This window comes from Amblyraja radiata, chromosome 26 (assembly GCF_010909765.2).
Source record: "Amblyraja radiata isolate CabotCenter1 chromosome 26, sAmbRad1.1.pri, whole genome shotgun sequence".
NCBI lineage: Eukaryota > Metazoa > Chordata > Chondrichthyes > Rajiformes > Rajidae > Amblyraja > Amblyraja radiata.
The window spans coordinates 5990641-6010906 of record NC_045981.1 but is presented as its reverse complement, the minus strand read 5'-3'; the positions used below and the strand labels follow the sequence as shown (position 1 = coordinate 6010906).

The 20266-nt window shown below is 37.6% G+C and overlaps 1 protein-coding gene across 3 annotated transcripts in view; it reads right to left on the bottom strand.

Moving 5' to 3' along the window:
• The window catches only part of map2k4 (mitogen-activated protein kinase kinase 4), a 77323-nt gene that overhangs the window by 21771 nt on the left and 35286 nt on the right, over nt 1-20266 (bottom strand). For all 3 annotated transcript variants that reach the window (XM_033044082.1, XM_033044081.1, XM_033044083.1), the window contains 6 exons: nt 18581-18683; nt 10475-10573; nt 8184-8358; nt 6135-6254; nt 3684-3803; nt 3089-3140 (listed from right to left, as the gene is read on the bottom strand). In XM_033044082.1, coding sequence (XP_032899973.1) covers nt 3089-3140; nt 3684-3803; nt 6135-6254; nt 8184-8358; nt 10475-10573; nt 18581-18683 — 669 coding nt within the window. The remainder of the gene's footprint in view (nt 1-3088; nt 3141-3683; nt 3804-6134; nt 6255-8183; nt 8359-10474; nt 10574-18580; nt 18684-20266) is intronic.

Sequence of the window (20266 nt, the reverse complement as noted above, 5' to 3'; positions counted from 1 at the left end):
AATCTTTCACAGCAGAGGCATTTCACTGCAGAGGATAAATACAACAATGTGCAAATATCCAACAACTACTTGAAATACTGCTCATCACAACACAGAACCGATTACTCAGTGAAACACTGCTTTTCCAAGGATCAGTGGATAAAGGTAAAATGTTTATCCATTCAAAATATGTAAACTGTAAAGTATTGGCCATCTTGAATCCAAGAACTGCACTTAATTGTGTGATCTAAACCAAAAGCAGTTGTTTGTTCCCTCTTTTGACCTGTGTAATATTTGTTACAAGTCTTGGGTGGTGAATGACAGCTAATCAGTTTGCACAAACCACTGGTCAGAGGAGTTCCACTAATGAATACCAGAATTTAAGAAATAGGATTAGGAACAAGACACATGGCCCCAACCCTGCTCAATCATTCAACACGATTAGGGCCAAAACAGTGATAGAGTTGCTGCTTACAGCACCAGGGATCAGAGTTTGATCCTGACTCCGGGGTGCTGGCTGGACAGAGTTTGTACGTTCTCCCTGTGACTGCGTGGGTTTTCTCCGGATGCTCCGGTTTCCTTCCACACTCCAAAGAAGTGTTAAATGGCTTTGGTAAAATTATAAATTGTCCCTGGTGTGTAGGACAGTGCGGCATGACCTTGGTGTCCCAACGGGCCTGTTTCTCTAGTCTAAAGATTAACTTTTAATCGCATATCATGTCCACTTTCTCATCTCATTGTTAGGGCCCTCAATTTCTTTAAGCATCTAAAACAAGAAAACTTCAATGAGAAATCAAGATTAAAACTCCACTCAAATAAACATCTTTGATACTCTTTATTCCAGGTTAATCCCCAAAGGTAGACACAAAAAGCTGGAGTAACTCAGCGGGACAGGCAGCATCTCTGGGGAGAAGGAATGGGAGAAGGCGCCAAAGACTTGAATTTTTGCAAGAAGAATTCATTACACTCATACTCTATTAACCCTTGCAATAAAGTTCAACATACGATTTGCTATCGAACTGCATAAAATACTTGTACAATATTCTAAAAACTAGCACATCAAGATTCCTCTATCCTCGCAATTCTACTCATAATTTGTGAAGCACATTTCTGTTAAAAAAATTTGGAGTTTTGGATCTTTAAATAGTGATTCTCCGGGGTAATTGGAATGGTAGACTTAACGTGTGATGAAAAGGTTCAACCCCCCACATGCTTGGCATCATTCCATAAATAGCATGCGGGCAGGAATGTACAGCTTCCGTCCACTCAGTCGAACCACAATAAAAATAGCAGATTTGAACCAGAACCTTCAACCCATTCAGCCAGAAATCAACTTAAAACATTTATTTTGCATTAATAAGAATCGATTGCAGGAGACGCACCCTAATTTTAATATTTCACAAAAAATTTCAATTGAATTTCTTTTCACAGCCAGCAGTCTGAATCATTAATCAACTGAAGACCAGTAAATATAATTGATTAAATGCCCAATATCCTAGTTCTGATGGAATGGCTGCAGATATCATGCGGACTGGAACGGAGCTCCCAAATTCTTCAGGATTCTGGAACAATGACAGTGCATTGCAAGAAATCAAATGTAGGCTTGACATTAGTTGTTTGGAAAATACTAGAAAACGTTACGGTCATGATGACAGGGCATTTAGAAAATCATAATATCATTAGATAGAATCAACACACTTTTATGTGAAGGCAATAGTTATGGACAAATCTGAGGTTTGTTCAGGGCCAAGTTGATAAAGAAGAACTACAAATGTAGAATATTTGTAGAAATGTAGAATCTCAAACATCTGATCAAGTGTTATGCAAAATATTGATTAAAAAAGATAACAGAGGGTTAAAGGCAATTTGAGCAAAGACAAAAGATTAGATAAAGGGCAGAAACCAATCATAGATAATTTTAGCTTTGGAAGTTTTAATGCTGAGGTGTCCAAACATTAACTAACCTGTCTATAAAGGAATTAAGAAAATGACACGAGTAGCTAACAGAGTATCAGATGGGTCCATAAAGACAAAAAATGAGGTTAGTCATCATGGTAGGAAAAGTGCACTGACTGGAATAATGAAATTCCTTCTTGCTGCATCTTAATGGGAGCATTAAACAGCAAATATACAGAAAATTCGGCCTGACTTGCAACTCTAATGTCCAGGAATGAACGATACTATAGCGAATGGTAGACAATGCCTGGTCAGTCTAACACAGATACTGACGTTCCCACCATCAAAGTGATCAATAGGAGTCGCTGCCTCAAAAAGGCAGTTTATATCAGACCCACAGCACCTCAGCCATGCATTCATTTCCCGACTACCATCATGTAGTTCGTAGAGGAGCCTGAAAAACCGTGACTATTAAGTTCAAGAACTTTCTTCCCTGTAACCATCAGGCAGGCGCTTGAACACTCCACAACACTAACCTCAGCGACTGTGATCTTCTACTGACCGTGTCTTTGGCTGCACTACGAACTACAGTTATAACACTATAATGATTACGTAGTATTAAGGCCATTCATTTATTGTATTTTGATGATCTGTGTGCTACTGCATTTACGGGCATATTAAGCCACAGTAACCAAAAATTTCATTGTTCAGTTAGCGGTTCATATGACGATTAAACATTTGATTCTTGAAGCTGTTATTTTTCCTAATTCAATATACGATTTAAATATAAATAAAAACTGCACCCTTCGAAGCCTGTGTTTGAGAGACACAGCATGGAGACAGCAACTTTGGCCCATTGCTTCCACATTGACCACCAATTTACACCAATCCTGTTCTATCAACTAGAACTTTGCTCCATCCCCTACCAGATTGCACTATTCACCCACATACCAGCGGCAATTTGCAGTGGCCTGATGATCTGCACATCTTTAGGATGTGGGAGGAACCAGAGGACTTGAAGGAAACCTATGGGGTCACAGAGAGCATGTGCAAACTCCTCACAGAAAGCAACCAAGGTCAGTGTTGGACGTGGGTGGTTCTCTGATAGAGTTTGACTGCAGCTCCACCAGCTACTGTCCAACAGTTGCTGACAAAAAATTGTATTTGAGAGAGTTATAGTTGTCTTTCCTTTGAACTATAACTTAACACTTACCTCGGTGAATAATTTTCAAGTTTTCTTTTAAATAGTTAAGTGCTTTCACAGTCTGGAAGAGAGCAGATGAATATTAGCATTGTGCTGGATCATTATAATATTGCATTTATATTGATCACTATCCCAATTATCAAACATAAATATTCAATTGTTCAAGTGAAAACAGCAAAGAAATATAATCACTGTTCTTAAACCTACCAATACCAAAATGTGCCATTTGCATTTCTCCAGAATGCTTTTAAGAATCAAAAGACCACTTTCAAAATAGCCAAGCCAGCTGTAAAAGCCTCTGGTTTCAGAATTGTCTACCCAATCCCCATTCCTCTTCAAAAAGCTCCTCAAAGTAAGCAAACTTTTGATTATATGTTGATTTTTAAATAAAATTGAGTATTTAGTCCATTGGAGGATTTTGCTGTGAAAGGTACTAAAGAAAGGCAAACTGCTGTTTTACCACAGTTCTATATGCAATAGATTTATCTTTAAAATGTATATACTAATTTTCTGGCAAACTATGATGTAGGTTGACATTTAAAAAGAAATACATTGCGGTTATGTATGTCATTACGGATCATTAATTGCAGAGATTAAAACTCACAGCTAACGTGATTTTGCCTAAGATTTCCTCTGGGATAACATCATCTAATGCACCATATACATATTTGTAGAATTTGTCAAAAGAGGTAGACATGAGCTCCATACATATCCAACAATCGCCCTGCAAAGAAACAAAATCAATGATCAAATTTAACCTCTTGAAAAGTGGCGATTTGGCACACAGAAGAATATTTTTTGGATTTAGGAATCAACTGAGGTAAAATGTCTGCCTTCAAAGTCACACATGTCAGGGTATGTTTTGCTGCAGTGTTACAGTACATGAATATCTCTCAAAAGATGCTGCAAAACAATTATTATATTCAGTTATCGTAATTTCTGTCATGATCACCTATTTTACATAACATCTTCAGAATAAAAATCAGTACCTAGCTTAAAAATATAACTTAGTAACAAGAATTAGCTGACATTGAAACAAAGTGCAGAACAAAATAGTCATTTTTTCATCTTAGTGTCATACTAATTATTACAAGAAATCTGGCTGGAATACATAATCACAATTGCCATAGGCTGGTTGAGATGTTGGGGATGAGAATGAATCTGGTTAACATTGCCCATATAATCTATCCAAATACCACACAAAGCACTCAAGGCAAGCCATTAGATAAATGCCAGGCTTTAATTATTAAAACATTTCTCAAACTACCTTTTCTTCTACAATCTGGGTAATATATCTCAGCGGTGCCCTCTTTTGTGGCAAGGGTTAGGTTTGAGGCTGCTCTCCCCAGCATGAAAGAATACAGCCATGAGATATCACCTTAAAGAGACATGTAACATTCTTAAAGGATTGGTCAGGCTAGATGCAGGAAAAGCATTCCCGATGTTGGGAGAGTCCAGAACCAGGGGACACAGTTTTAGAATAAGGGGTAGGCCTTATTCTAAAACTTTTGTTTCAATGAGGAAAAATGTCTTCATCCAGAGATTTTTGAATCTGTGGAATTCTCTGCTGCAGAAGGCAGTGGAGGCTAATTCACTGGATGTTTTCAAGAGAGAGTTAGGTCTAACTCCTAGGGCTAAAAGAATCAAGGGATATGGGGAAAAAGCAAGAACGGGGTACTGATTTTAGATGATTGAAGCCAGTAAGGAATAGCCCACTCCTGCACCTATTTCTCTTTGTTTCTAGTCTTCCACGCTGATCATCTATGAGAAAAAAGTAGTGACATCATCAGCCAGCACAAGGGCTGATTTCCCTGTGTGCTGAAGATTGACAAGTGGCTTGGTGTGCCCATTGGGATCTTGTTATTGAGCAGTGAGTCACATGTGGCTATAGACAATGGGGGGGGGGGGGGGGGGGGGGGGCGGTGACTGGATTGTCCAATCATCAATTTGTAACAAAATCATAGGATATAATTCCAATATAAAAACTAAAAATGTTGGGAATGCTCAACAGGTTAGGCAGCATTTGCTGAAATACAAACACAGAGTTCATGTCTCAGACAGAAGATAAAGGGTGTTTTGCAGGATTTTCCAACTTCTGATCTCTGCAGTTTTAATATTTCAATTAAGCCAAATATGCCTACTCTGATTAAAAAACCATTGCTGTATTTATTCTGAAAGTATTATGGGATTAGATTTCTCTCAGAATGAGCAGCAATATGAAGGAAATCCAAGCCTTTCCATTTTGTCTGTATTTTAATCCTGTTTCACCATGGATTGATACTTGCATTTATCTCCCCATTTCATTATTTTTGTTGCAATACAATTTCAACAATTCTTAAGTAGGTTCAGGAAAGTTTTTCCATCTTTCTCCTGGTGTTCTGGCAACCCACTTGTTCAAATGCTCATTTTCAAACTTGCCCAAATTTGGTCTCTCACTCACCATTTATGTTCTCAACGGGTGGTTCTTAGCATTGGGTGATATCCCAAAAAATGTTAGAGGGAGAAAAGCAACAATGCTATTCTGTAGGAGGATCCCAAGTCATTTTATTGTCAAGTGTCAGAGTTACTTTCTCTTCTCTCCTCAGTTCACACCACCTTTTCATACCTTTACTTCTCTTCAATTAGTTATCTATCAATGTTTTTGTTATTCAAATGCACTTCTACTGATTCAATGAAGTATTCTTTTATTTCAACCAATAATCTGCTGCCTCCTTTGGTCCAAAAACCATTTAAATGTTGATGTATCCCGCTGTTCGACTGACATTATCCTGTCTTATTCCTTTGACAGTTGCTGTGATTGTCTAACATACATTTCAAATTCCCAACAAAGATTAAGCTAATAAGATAGTTCAGATCACTTTCTATTTTTATTTACGTCATAATCAGTCTCAACTGTAAAATCTGGGTTCCATTTAATTATATATTGTACAGGTTTTTCTAGTAACTACAAAGATTTCCTATTTGAACATGAATTCACTTGGATTTTACCAAAACTATCCAAAATGATTCCATCCCGAAAGTTCAGAGATCAAACACCTTTTCTCAATTTTCTCACCTCTCTGAAGAGTGCGCCATAAAACTGAACAATATATGGACAATCACTACTCCTCATTACAACATCTAAATCCATCAAAAGTTGTTTCTGTTCCTTCTCATCGACCGTTGATCGAATTCGCTAGAAGTAAGAGTATACATTAAAAATAACGCATCAAAGCTTTTTATGCAGCTTGAATTGACTCATTTTTTTCTACAAAATAAATATACTGTAGCTTAACATCAAACCTTATGAATTGACAAATTGTTTTTTTCTGCATACTTCTGGTTGCTTTATCAGCAACATATGCCAAAGGTTTGACATTTTAAGCCAAATTATTAATTAGAGGTGGAAAATTTTACAGAAAATAATCATAATACATTCACCAGTATTATTCAAAACAATCTACATAATGTTTTCTTATCTTTGAATACATATTATCTTTGAAATGATAAAATAATTCTGTACTGGTTTAAATATTCTTTTAGGTAGCATGTTTGTAATTGCTTCACCAGCGAAAAGGTTACAAGGTTAATTATATCATGCACTCCAATTCATAATATGGAAAGAAACAGGTGAATTTAAGGGAACACCAGATATATGTAATTAAGGGAAATGTACAAGCTAGCTAAGTTGACAGATTTACAGTGCCCTCCATAATGTTTGTGACAAAGACCCATCCTTTATTTATTTGCCTCTGTACTCCACAATTTGAGATTTGTAATAGAACAAAATCACATGTGGTTAAAGTGCACATTGTCAGATTTTATTAAAGGGTATTTTTATACATTTTGGTTTCACCATGTAGAAATTTCAGCTGTGTTTATACATAGTTCCCCCCATTTCAGGGCACCATAATGTTTGGGAGGCATGGCTTCACAGGTGTTTGTAATTGCTTAGGTGTGTTTAAATACCTCCTTAATGCGGGTACAAGTGAGCTCTCAGCACCTAGTCTTTCCCCCAGTCTTCCTATTACCTGGAAACCGTTATTGCTGTTTATCAACATGAGGACCAAGGTAGTGCCAATGAAAGTCAAAGAAGCCATTATGAGACGGAGAAAGAAGAATAAAACTGTTAGAGACGTCAGGCAAATCTTAGGCTTACCAAAATCAACTGTTTGGAACATCATTAAGAAGAAAGAGAGCACTGGTGAGCTTACTAATCACAAAGGGACTGGCAGGCCAAGTAAGACCTCAACAGCTGATGACAGAAGAATTCTCTCTATAATAAAGAACAATCCCCAACACCTGTCCGACAGATCAGAGACACTCTTCAGGTATGGATTTGTCAATGACCACTGTCTGCAGAAGACTTCATGAACAGAAATACAGAGGTTGCAGTGCAAGATGCAAACCACTGGTTAGCCGCAAAAATAAGATGGCCAGGTTACAGTTTGCCAAGAAGTACTTTAAAGAGCAACCACTGTTCTGGAAAAAGATCTTGTGGACAGATGTGACGAAGACTAACTTATATCAGAGTGATGGCAAGAGCAAAGTATGGAGGAGAGAAGGAACGGCGCAAGATCCAAAGCATACCACCTCATCTGTGAAACACAGTGGTGGGGGTGTTATTGCATGGGCATGTATGGCTGATGAATGTACTGGCTCACTTATCTTCATTGATGATACAACTTCTGATGGTGTAGTAGCATAACAAATTCTGAAGTCTATAGACATTTTGTTCCTAAAAAATGTTCAACCCATTAATCCAATGAAAGATTCCACCCACAATGACTCGTACAATTTGCCAAAGAAAGGAGTCAATGTAATTATTGTGGAAGATTGGGTGAGGAAGGGATGAAAAACACATCACTGCTGTATGTTAATCTGAAACTGAAAATAAGCTACTGGAATGAAACGGTTTTACTTTACATTAATTGGACATAGCTCACATTTAGGACATTAATGCACAGTGCATAAAATGTGGATAAAGTGACGGAAAAATCCAGTAAGAAATATTTGTGTTGTTTTCCACTTCATTTGAGGTTTGTTAAGCTCAAATTAATACATTTCCTATTGATCTTTAAGTACGTCAAGTTTCTTATCACAGAATGTAGATTGAAATGCTTACTTTCACAGCCATAACCTGTCCGCTTGGGTTATGGATCATTTTGTTCACAGAACCGTAGGCGCCACGTCCTATTTCCCCAAGGTCCTTGAGGTCATCTGCAGTGAAGTCATACAATTGTTCTGGAGATATCTTCAATTTCCCCGAGGATTCAATGCTATGAGTCCGCAGCCTCTCTCTGAAAAACAATTTCAAGAATAACCATCAAACCTCTAGAAATTTGTCCACGATCAGATACAACCCACGCCGCTACTTAGCAAACTTCCTCTATACTGGTTATTCTCAAAAATATTTCTTAAGTTCTACTTCCTGTAAATCAAAACAATAACAGATAGAAGCCTGTGCACTACAAATAACAAATACGTTATTACATCCTTTTTCTCTCTTTCTATAGAAACTAAGACTTTGAGTTTATAAAAACAAGCTGCTGTTGTTCCAGTGTTCTTGTTTTAGTGAGGCTATTTTCTTAAGTATCAACAAATGCAATCAGTGGTCACCTTTTCAAAGGTGTAGTCATGACAGGTTTCAATACTGTTTCTTGATTATATACTGTACACCAAAGACAGTCCAAAAAAGATTTAATACAGGTCTATCACTACCTCACATTATATCTTACCAAAAACAGCCATAATGCCTGGATTGCTTCTATTTAAATTTAACAAAAGCATCTTTAAATCATTTGGCATGTTGTTCGTGCTGCCTGTGAGTTTTGTCCATTCAATAGCACCCTATTCACTTTTCAATTTTTACTTTTCAATGTTGCTTTGAACTCCCTAATAACTGACTTCCATTATTTGTCTGTGGCTTCCTAGTTTTTTTAACATCATTCCTAATTTCACTGTATTCCACCTGGCCAATCATTCGACTGCCATTGCTGCACTTTGAGTATGCCTCTTCCTCCATTGCAAATCTCCTTTTTGAGTTTTTAAATCAGATCACCACACTTGAATCACCAAAATATCTGTTGACTTTGTACCTCTAAGGAATCATATAACCTATATAACCTTACAATCCTGCCTCATCCAACCCCCAAAAGATGACCTCCCATCAACACATCAATTAAGTTTGGGAAACAAAACAAACTTCTCACAGTAATCTATTTTCATTGAGCTGGTGCTGTGAAATTCTATTACTTGCAAATAAATTGAAATAATCTGAAAACAGAATCCAAACAATATATGTCCATGTTTGTTATTTTCATCTGAATAAACACAACTATGTTCAAATTTGACATATGAACCACTTAATATTTAATGATCATAGCAAGTAATTTTGTTTGAAGTGAATCCGCCTCCCCAGGGACCCTAGTTGTGTGCAAGGCAATTTCCATCCTTGGGTATCAATCTATAGAGCCATAGAGTGTGGAAACAGGCACTTTGGCCCAACTTACCTACACTGACCAACATGTCCCATCAACACTAGCCCTACACCTGTGCTTGGCCCATATCCATCTACCCATGAACCTGGCATATACCGATTGCTTCTTAAACTTTTGCGATAGTCCCTGTCCCAACTACCACCTCCGGCTGCTCATCTCCACCTTTTATGTGAAAAAGTTCACTCAGATTCCTATAAAATCTTTTCCCCCTCACCTAACCTATCTCCCTGATTCTCGATTCCCCGACTCAGGGCAAGAGACTGAGTCCTTGAATACTTTTTGTCTACTTTTTTGTTTTTTTTATACAAGTATGTTAATGTAGTTCAGTGAAGGTTTACAAGTTAAAACTAAGAATGCATATATCTTCCTGATGAAAAAGTTGTCAGCATATGCTTCAATTTACTTAAGTTTAGAAATACTGGATGGGATGGGAAAATACTACATTGAAACATGCAACATAAAAAAAGAGATTTTGATCTTTGGCTCTCGGCAGGACAGATGTGGAAAGAATGTTTTCTCTTTTAGGAGTGTGTAAACTGGGAGTCACTGTTCATAAATAAGGTGCCACTCATTTAAGACAGATAAGAAAGTTTGAGGAGTATTTGGGACTCTTCTTCAGAGGGTGATAGTAAGCAGTCTTTGAATAATATCAGCAAGGGATTAGGATTTAGAAAAATTACTGCAGGTAGATGGAAATTCAGCATTGAGGCTTCAATTAGATTAGGCTTGAGGTGTGAAATGGCTTCTCCCTTTCCTAATGCATATTAAAACACAGCTGTCTCCTTTCCTCAATATCAATGGTTATAGATGCTGTTAAATTTCACAAATACAAAACGTAATACACATTAATCAGATGATTAATAATTTGTCCAAGAATTACAGTTCGATTTAACACACAATGCAAATCCTAACAAACCTTGTTCGTTTCATTTCCAATGATATAAAGTCTTCATCCACAGGAGGTGAAAGTTCCAAAGATCCAAGGTCTGGGGCCTGTTTTGGGGTGGGCCTGGACCTGCAGAAAATATCAGTGTAAAATCTTGTAGACTAATGGAAAAAAAGTGATATGTTAGCTCTGCAAGTTTAGTCTTTTTTTTAGAAAACAAACGGGATGCTTGTCAAATGTTAAAGATGATGGCTGCAATAAAAACACTGAGCTTTGTGACTCCATATTTTTTTTTACACATCATATGACTACGAGAAAGATTCTGTGAACTATACATTTCCACAAGATATAAAGCAAAGCACCTTAACAGCATCTTTAGATGAATAGATATCAAACTCCATTAAGCCCCATCTTAGAAGTGAAATATGCCAAAAACAAATGGAAAATTTAAAGTGAAAATTACTAAATTGAAATTTCACATACAATAATGGACAGAATTGTTTAATCTTTCCATTGTAGAAAATGTACTTTTTCTGCTTGTTGTATAAATACACCAGTGACAAACCTCAGATCAACACCGGCTAATGAATATGCCAGATACTTTGAGCTTTGTCTACCATTCCTGGCGAATTCATAACTTAACCCCATATACCTTCCATTACCTTATTAGCTCCTTCCAACATTGTCAACATTTTGATTAAAGTATTTCTAACCCAACATATAAAGAATTAAAGCAGAGTTTGCAAAATCTATCCTCACATCAACCCTTTGAACCAAGGAACCTGTCCAGTAAATCTGCAGTGCAATCCATCCATGATGAGTCTCCAAACTGTGATGCTAAAGCCTGCTCACAGCTCTCCTGATAGTATGTCACTGGGGTAACAGTTGTAACTGAACTCCTTAGTCAAGTCGTCTGAGAATAAAGGCCATTGCTATTGTGATTAGTTTTGTATCTGTACTCCCTGAATGAACATAGACCAATGCTTCAAATTTAGCTTAGTTTAGTTTAGTTTAGAGGTACAGCAAGGAAACAAGTCCTTCGGCCCACCGAATCCACCGACCGGCGATCCCTGCACATTCACACTACCCTACACACACTGGGGACAATTTACATTTATATCGAGCCAATTAACCTACGTCTTCGGAGTGTGGGAGGAAACCGAAGATTTCGGAGAAAACCCATGCAGTCACAGGGAGAATGTACAAACTCCGTACAGACAGCACCCGTAGTCGGGATGGAACCCGCGTCTCGGGCGCTGAAAGGCAGCAACTCTACCCTCGCGCCACCGTGTTCAATAAAAATTACTAATTAAATTTTAGTTTTAAAAAACAAGAAGTCATCTGATCCATAATTCACCTTCTGAACTCATAATTCACCCATCTCACCTTCTGAACTCTGGAAATCTCACCCCAAGCCTTTTCAATTCTCCCCCCAACCTTCAGGGTGCTCCTTAAAACTCACCTTGATCCTATTGTCATGAGGTGATACAGGAAACTACAGATGCTGGTTTACAAAAAAAAGTCAAAGTGCTGAAGTAACTCAGCAGGTCAGGCAGTATCTCTGGAAAATGTGGAATAATGATGTTTCAGATAGGGATGGGGTCTGTCCATGTTCTCCAGAGATGCTGCCTGACTCACTGAGTTACTCCAGCACTTTTTTTTTTTTTACTAAGTCATGGAGCTAGATTCGGTTTTATCTGAGAACACCATTGAGTGCCTTGGAACATTTAATCACATGAAAAGGCACTGTTAATTAAATTTTTGATCAGCAGTCAAACTAATTACAACATCAAGCTTACATGAAGCAAGTTTACACGCGACAACACACTGGCCTCCCCATCACAAACGTAACATTGCTTGAATCACTGCTTGAATCAGCTATAATATTTATGTTGTTGCATAGATAAACACAAAAAACTCCCAGCACAGGGTTTCTGAATATTAGTATAATGATGAAAAAAATCATGCTTAAGATAAATTCCATTATACCCCCACACTAAGATGTCAACCAAAATTTTACTGTTGGAGATTTTGTACATTTATTTTTTTCATACAAACTATTGGGTTTGTGTCCTAAGAAATGTGGATCCATTGGACTGACCCTTTGAAAATATATTTAGGCAATTTATATAGTGATGTAACCCGCTTTGTTATTAAGATAGAGTACAAGGTGCTTCAGAGCATGCATTTTAAACTGCAAATGAGTTTTAATGATGTGGCGGTGCAGGTTGTGCAAGGTTGGTCTAAAAAGTTCCTAATCCAGCCCTATGTGGTAAAATAGCATAAAAATGTTGAAACTATTATGCACAAATACATTTCAATACTCTGGGTTCCATCTTGCTGCAAAGCAACCATTTGGAGCCAGGCGGCCTAAATTAAAGTATAGCTTTTACAAAGTGAATCTAACCACCAAAATAAAGTGTAAGTACAACAAAATTATTTTTGATAATTGTCACCACTGAGGCAGAATTCAGTGGGTGTTTTAATTATATTCAAAACAATTGTATGTTGTATAGTTATTGACATATGATTGATTCTTTTAAATTTAGTATCTGTGGTGCTAATACCAGGCAGTTGAACAAAAGTAGCATCCTAGATGATAGAAATCTAAATTTTGATGACATGTTTAAAAGAGCATCATTACTATACTCAGAGCATTCCAGTTTATAAAATTGTGGGGCTCCAGTATAATAGCTGACTAGAGTAAAACCAATTCATTTTCAGTGCTCTGTTGATTATTTCTGAAAGTTTGTTATTTCTTTAAGGGGAGAGGGTGTACAATTTAAAATTTGATTATTAAAGCTTAGTTATTTACAAGAAATACAATCAACTTAAAAGGAAAAGTGACTATTCTAGAGTCTTACTCCTTAACAAGTCAGAAAAAGCTAAAGTAATTTATGTGCCCATTTGATTCTAAACTCAAAGGATAATTTGTTCAAAGCTTTTTCTTGTCTGTTATTTCATGTAGACTTGAACCTGTTAACAATTGCAATATGTGGTCCATCAGAAGTCAATAACCAACATGATGAACAAACCAAAATGGACTGCTGCACTTCCAAGCTAGTTATTGTTTTTTTCTCACATTTATAATGTGCCAATAAATGGATGGCATTTCTCGATTATAGATGGAATAATTACAGACATGTACATCAGCTTCCCTTCAATGCCTTCTGTAGATGATTCAGGTATGCTATCCCAATTATTGCAAGTTGCTGATTCAATTCAAGTATGACAAATTTATCTCCAAGGTTAGAAATCATAACTAGGCTAGTTACATTATCACTTTTCACAATGACAAGTCTCAAATGTGATTTGTAACTTGTCCTCATCCTTCCTAAAGAATATTTTTCTGCACATTTTCTCTGCATTACATTTGTCTTCCATGTGTATCTATCCATGTCATTGCTATTAGCCACCCAGTCTCCAGCAGGCAAGAATGTTTGGAGTGTTAGATGATTATTCAGATACCAATGACATCAGGCTCCCATCTTTTTCCACCCTAGCCAATGTTGTCCGTGATTGAACAGTACCCAAAAACATATCTATTCTCGTCCTCTCTTCTTTGATGTGGTTGAATACAGTACCCTACATATTGCTCAGTTAGAAATCAATAACAGATCAGATATTACATTGGCTACATTTTTATCTGGTACAATTTTATTCAAAAGCAGCCGGTGGTTTTAGCTAGTTCATTATGAGACGGTCAAGGGTGACAATGCACAAAAGGGGCTACATCGAGGGTATAACAACCTGTGACTGTGGCACACAGACCCAAACATTGCGACACCTACTGCAATGCCCATTGCTGGATAATCCATGTACTACTGCAGACCTTGCACTTAACCCTCCAATAGCGTAACGATGTGTACAGCAGTGGCGAGCCACTATATAGCACAAGGACACGAAAGAAGAAGATTGTGACTAATTTATCAATTTTTTGTATTTGAAAACAAAGTGCACATTAGTTATAAACATGGATCCGCCTGCAATTTAACAAATTGTTGCATACTTTAACTATTTTATAAAGTTGGTTGGCTTTCCTTTCTTTAAAATAAGCAATGCAGAAGACACCCAGGAACAAATCTGAACAGCTTTCCTGAACAAATCCCTTCTATTTTACAACCACGTAGATGATTCCAGAATACTGTCCCAATTATTCTAAGTACGACAAATTTATATCCAAAGGCAGAAATCGTAACTGGGATAGTTACATATCAGTTTCACAATGACACGTTTCAAAGGCGGTTTGTAACTTGTCCTCTAATGTATTCTTTAACTGTATCAACTTTCCTAAAGAATATTTGACTGCAGATTTTCTCTGCTTTACATTTGCCGTGTGTATCTGCCCATCTGCTATTATTACTTGGTGTCATTATCTACTAACAATGAAACCAATCAAAGCTCCTCAGAAAATGTTTAAAGATGCTATATCTATATTACTAAAAGTCTGTTCTTGACCGGTTTTGGCCATCTGTGCTGCGATTTCCAAGAGAACGCCGCCACCTACGGCCGTCATTTTTGGCCACCTTGCTCAGAGCCCCCCTCCGCCGCATGTGTGCCGAGGATTTTACCCGTCGATTAAAAATGACAGAGATATTAATGTTTTTACAAAATTCCCCATTCTCTCTGCTGCCCCCGGAAACCAAGAAGTGGTGTGCCTCAACCAGTGTCTGCAAGCTGGAGGAAGGCAGAGGGCCACGTTTCTCTGAGCTGTGAATAACACTGAACACATGTCTACTCAAATGTAAGTGCCCTTAGTGGTTCTAAAATGCTTGCAGAATGTGTCTATTGGTTCTAAAGCTTGCAAAAAAATGTCTATTGGTTCTAAAGCTTTCAAAAAATGTCTATTGGTTCTAAAGCTTGCAAAAAAATGTCTATTGGTGATAAAGCTTGCAAAAAATGTCTATTGGTTCTAAAGCTTGCAAAAGAATGTCTATTGGTTCTAAAGCTTGCAAAAGAATGTCTATTGGTTCTAAAGCTTGCAAAAAATGTCTATTGGTTCTAAAGCTTGCAAAAAATGTCTATTGGTTCTAAAGCTTGCAAAAAATGTCTATTAGTTCTAAAGCTAGCAAAAAAGTGTCTATTGGTTCTAAAGCTTGGAAAAAAAATGTCTATTGGTTCTAAAATGGTTCATACTAGCGCTCCAGAAAGCGCGCCCCCCCCCCTCCTCACCTGGTTGGCTTGGCCTGGGTGTGTCTTGAAATTGAAAGGCACTACTTACTGCAAATGGTGGCATGAAGTTGAAAGGCACTACTTACTGCAAATGGTGGCTTAGGAGCTTTGGCTTGAAGTTGAAAGGCACTATTACTGCAAATGGTGGCTTGGTTGCTTTGGCTTGAAGTTGAAAGGCACTATTACTGCAAATGGTGGCTTGGTTGCTTTGGCTTGCAGTTGAAAGGCACTATTACTGCAAATGGTGGCTTGGTTGCTTTGGCTTGAAGTTGAAAGGCACTACTTCCTGCAAATGGGGGGCGTGGGTGCATTAGCTTGAAGTTGAAAGGCATTACTTACTGCAAATGGTGGCATGAAGTTGAAAGGCACTACTTACTGCAAATGGTGGCTTGGGTGCTTTGGCTTGCAGTTGAAAGGCACTACTTACTGCAAATGGTGGATTGGTTGCTTTGGCTTGAAGTTGAAAGGCACTATTACTGCAAATGGTGGCTTGGTTGCTTTGGCTTGAAGTTGAAAGGCACTACTTCCTGCAAATGGGGGGCGTGGTTGCATTGACTTGAAGTTGAAAGGCATTACTTACTGTAAATGGTGGCATGAAGTTGAAAGGCACTACTTACTGCAAATGGTGGCTTGGGTGCTTTGGCTTGAAGTTGAAAGCACTACTTACTGCAAATGGTGGCTTGGTTGCTTTGGCTTGAAGTTGAAAGGCACCACTTACTGCAAATGGTGGCTTGGGTGTGGCTTGAAGTTGAAAGACACCACTTACTGCAAATGATGGCTTGGGTGTGGCTTGAAGTTGAAAGACACCACTTACTGCAAATGGTGGCATGAAGTTGAAAGGCACTACTTACTGCAAATGGTGGCTTGGGAGCTTTGACCTGAAGTTGAAAGGCACTACTTACTGCAAATGGAGGCTAGGGAACTTTGGCTTGAAGTTAAAAGGCACTACTGCAAATGCACTTCCTGTTTGCACTGTATATTGATTTTAGATTTTTGGCCATCTTACTCAGTCCCCCCTCCACTGAGCAGGTGCAGAGAATTCTTCCCATCAATTAAAAATAAAAGTGTTATTAGTTTTTTTTTAAATGTTGAGAATCTCTCTCCTGTCAATCACTCCATGAAAGACACACCTTTTCCAGTGGGGGGGAGGGAGGGGTTACAAAACCCAGAAATGTGGGTGTGGCTCAGTCTATGCAAGATGTAGGAGGGAGAGGTCACGACTCGCTGTCTTTAGTGGCTTTGCACCCTACTTCAAATGGTATGAAACTGCACTTGAATTTGGTGGCCTTGCACCCTGCTAGAAGTGGTAAGAAACTGCACTTGAATTTGGTGGCCTTATACCCTGCTTGAAATAGAATTTCAAGGATTAGCCGTGAGTCAACTACCAGCCCACCAGCCGTGAGTGAGTTGCCAGCACAACAGGCTTGATTGACTGAGACGCCAGCCCAAGAATCCATTTGGCGCACAATTTGCATACTAGCCCTCTAGAAACCAGTCCCTTCAGCCCACAACACCCATACTAGCGCTCCAGAAAGCCCCCCCCCAACTGGCCACCAATATTAGAATTGGTGGAGAGGTGGAATATTGCGTTGGATGACCAGCCCTCCTGTGATGCTGGGACCCAACGGGTCCCACTTAGTCTAGTATGTCATGCATTTAACAGTGCTGCAACTTGAATCCCAAAATAAATTTACTTCAATATATTAAGCTTTCAAACAAGATCAGCATAGAACAAATAGACTTTCTGCAACAAGTAAAAATCCTCTAAACCAATTTTGCAACATAAATTAACTATGGGCAATGTTTTATTTCAGTTTATGATTTCATGGCTTCCAATGTGACTTTAGGTGGATGACAGAAAAAAACAATGCAGCTAGCAAAAAAACTTACTTTCACAATCATAATTTTGTTCAAATCTTTTGAAAAGGGTTATACATAAACTAATCATGACAAATAATGAACAGCTTTTCAAAAGCACCACACTCTGAATGTCTGGAATTAAAAATTATAAACAGAAAGGTCTGACTACGCTCAGCTGATCAGGCAGTCGCAGTGAGAAAGAATTAATGGCACAGACTTTCTATTAGGTCTTATAACTTTCATGGATTCAGCAGCATTTCTCATGGGACATGGTCTATGTTTTGTAGCACAAAAACAGTATTTGAAATCTACTGTTATAAACTGAATTGGTGTCTTTTTAACTGGGAATCAATATTGTCTAGAATCAGCCCACAAACAAAGTTGTCCATTTGTAATAAAACAGACAAATGTTAAAGTAACCTAAAAATATTTGTCATACTCACTTAATGCATTCTGTAGTGCAAGTGAAAAGAATTTTCTTCTGTGATTCAGCCAAAAAATTAAAATACATGAATTTTCCAGACAATGCAAATGCATAAACCATAACCATAATTAATTTACAAGTTAATATCAATTATATTCACACTCAGCTCTTCCATTTATCTCTACAAAATATTAATAGGTCTTCCCCTGGCAAATAAAGTAATCTAATGCGCTCAACCTCACTCATGTTATGTCCAGGGTATAAATTGCTGACCCTCACCTGAGTATCAAGCATTGCAGAGTGAAAAGGTATCTAACCAATAGGAGCACTGGGTCTCAGGTTGCACTACTACTCCTGATCAAAGCCACAAACTGAGACCTTTAACAAAAAACACCGAGAGTTACGCAAAAGAAGATTAAAACAGCTTCAAATTTACGAACAAAATTTCAGATATGCACCAAAAGATATGTAAAATGAAAAATGCTGAAAACACTCAGCAAACCAGGCTCCATCTGCAGAGAGAAATAGAATTGATACTTTTAAGGCAAAAGCATTTCAATGTTCTGATACAAGCTCTTGTTCACTTTTCTTCTTTCCTCAAATGTGGCCCAAGTTCTTGAGGGCTTATGATTTGTTAGAGGACAGGCAATTTCAACAGATTTTATTTCAAGTCTACTCACATGTGTGGGTTCTGAAAGTGAACTCCTGTTGGATTTAATGTGAGCCTTGCTGTTGTCTTGAAGGCTGGGTTGGCAAAATTCAACTTCAACGCTTTGCGTTTAACTGTTTTTAAACAAAAATGACAAAATGGAACAAAAATATTAAGTCATACCATCACTACACCCTAGATGCTATACAAAACCTGGGAATTAAAACATGGAGATGTCACAAAGAGATAGTTGTTGAAAGGGCAGAATATTTTCATGGATTTTCTTCCAGTTTTGAAACAATAACATGTAGCAGAAAATGAAAACACAATTGTTCTTCTGATTTTTGCATTAAATTCTATATACCCTTTTGTCTGATGAATATTCTCAGGGTATGAATTTGCATTAAATATTTCAAATTAGCAAAACAAAAGCATTTAACTGACATCCAGTTTTTCATTACATAACTGTTGGAAATGTATTTATACTATTATAATATTTAGTATTTGCTCAAGGATTCAATTAGATAGGAAGGACAGTTTTTTGTTAATTCTGCAATTATTAATAAATTCTAATGTTTTCTTTCAATTTATTAACTGCAAGAAAATGAAAAATGCCCTTTTATAAAGGAATTCGCTCATGTTGTTTTTTTACATTAAGGGATTAACAAATTTCCACGCTGATTATCAATGGATTTTGTGGAATTTTCTGTTTACATAATATAATCCTATGATCAATGTAATTGCTAATTACATTTCTGCAAGCAGAAATGAGCATGGAGGCAGTTCAGTAAAATTTTCTTGGTATCCAATACTACACCTCCCACCCAACAGATTTCACTAAAAAGTGATTAGGAATAAGAGCTGAATTTACTTCTCCTAACCCACAAGCTTTAGCATTATGTTCCTATAATCCCAAAAGATTTTGGTCAAATAAATCTAAATTGAGAATTCAATCCGAGGCCACTCTAATGTAGGTGGCTCCGTTCAGACCGTGTACCCATTGCATTTTCCCTTGCTGATAGTAGTTGGGATTGGAAGTCAAGGTCACAATAGCAAAGGCACTTGTAGAGCAAGTATGTAGTTAGCTTGGTTGAGATAGCCAATCTGAACAGACCAGTCTGAAGAAGGGCCTCGACCCGAAACGTCACCCATTCCTTCTCTCCAGATGCTGCCTGTCCTACTGAGGTACTCCAGCTTTTTGTGTCTAACCAATCAAATGTTCTGATTTGCCCAGGATAGTGCAAAATTTGAAAGACGTTGGGCTTGTTCTTCGAGACAAGTGAAGAATAGTTCATCACATTCAAGACCTTGGTGATGGTGGACAGGCTTTGGGATGTCTGGAGACTGGTTACTTGCCACAGGATATGAATCCTCTGACTTGCTCTTCTACCCATATTACTTAAGCAAATCCTCCTAGCTATGGACAGGAATTCTAAAGAGAACTAGAAGCATTTAACTGTTCAGTTAGTTATGAATTGGAATAGATTGAAAGACATTACTTTCTTGCTGAATTCCTCCAAATTAGACCAGAAAATTTACCTCTGGTCTTGCGTCAGGATTCAAGCTCTCATTAATTTCAATATGAATTCCTGACCTGGACAATGGGAAGTAATTTTGTTAAAAAAAAACTTACTTGAGAAGAAAGATTTTGACTAATATACAAAACACATAATACACATTTATTTACTATCAACAGTTATCGCAATTTTCAGGATTG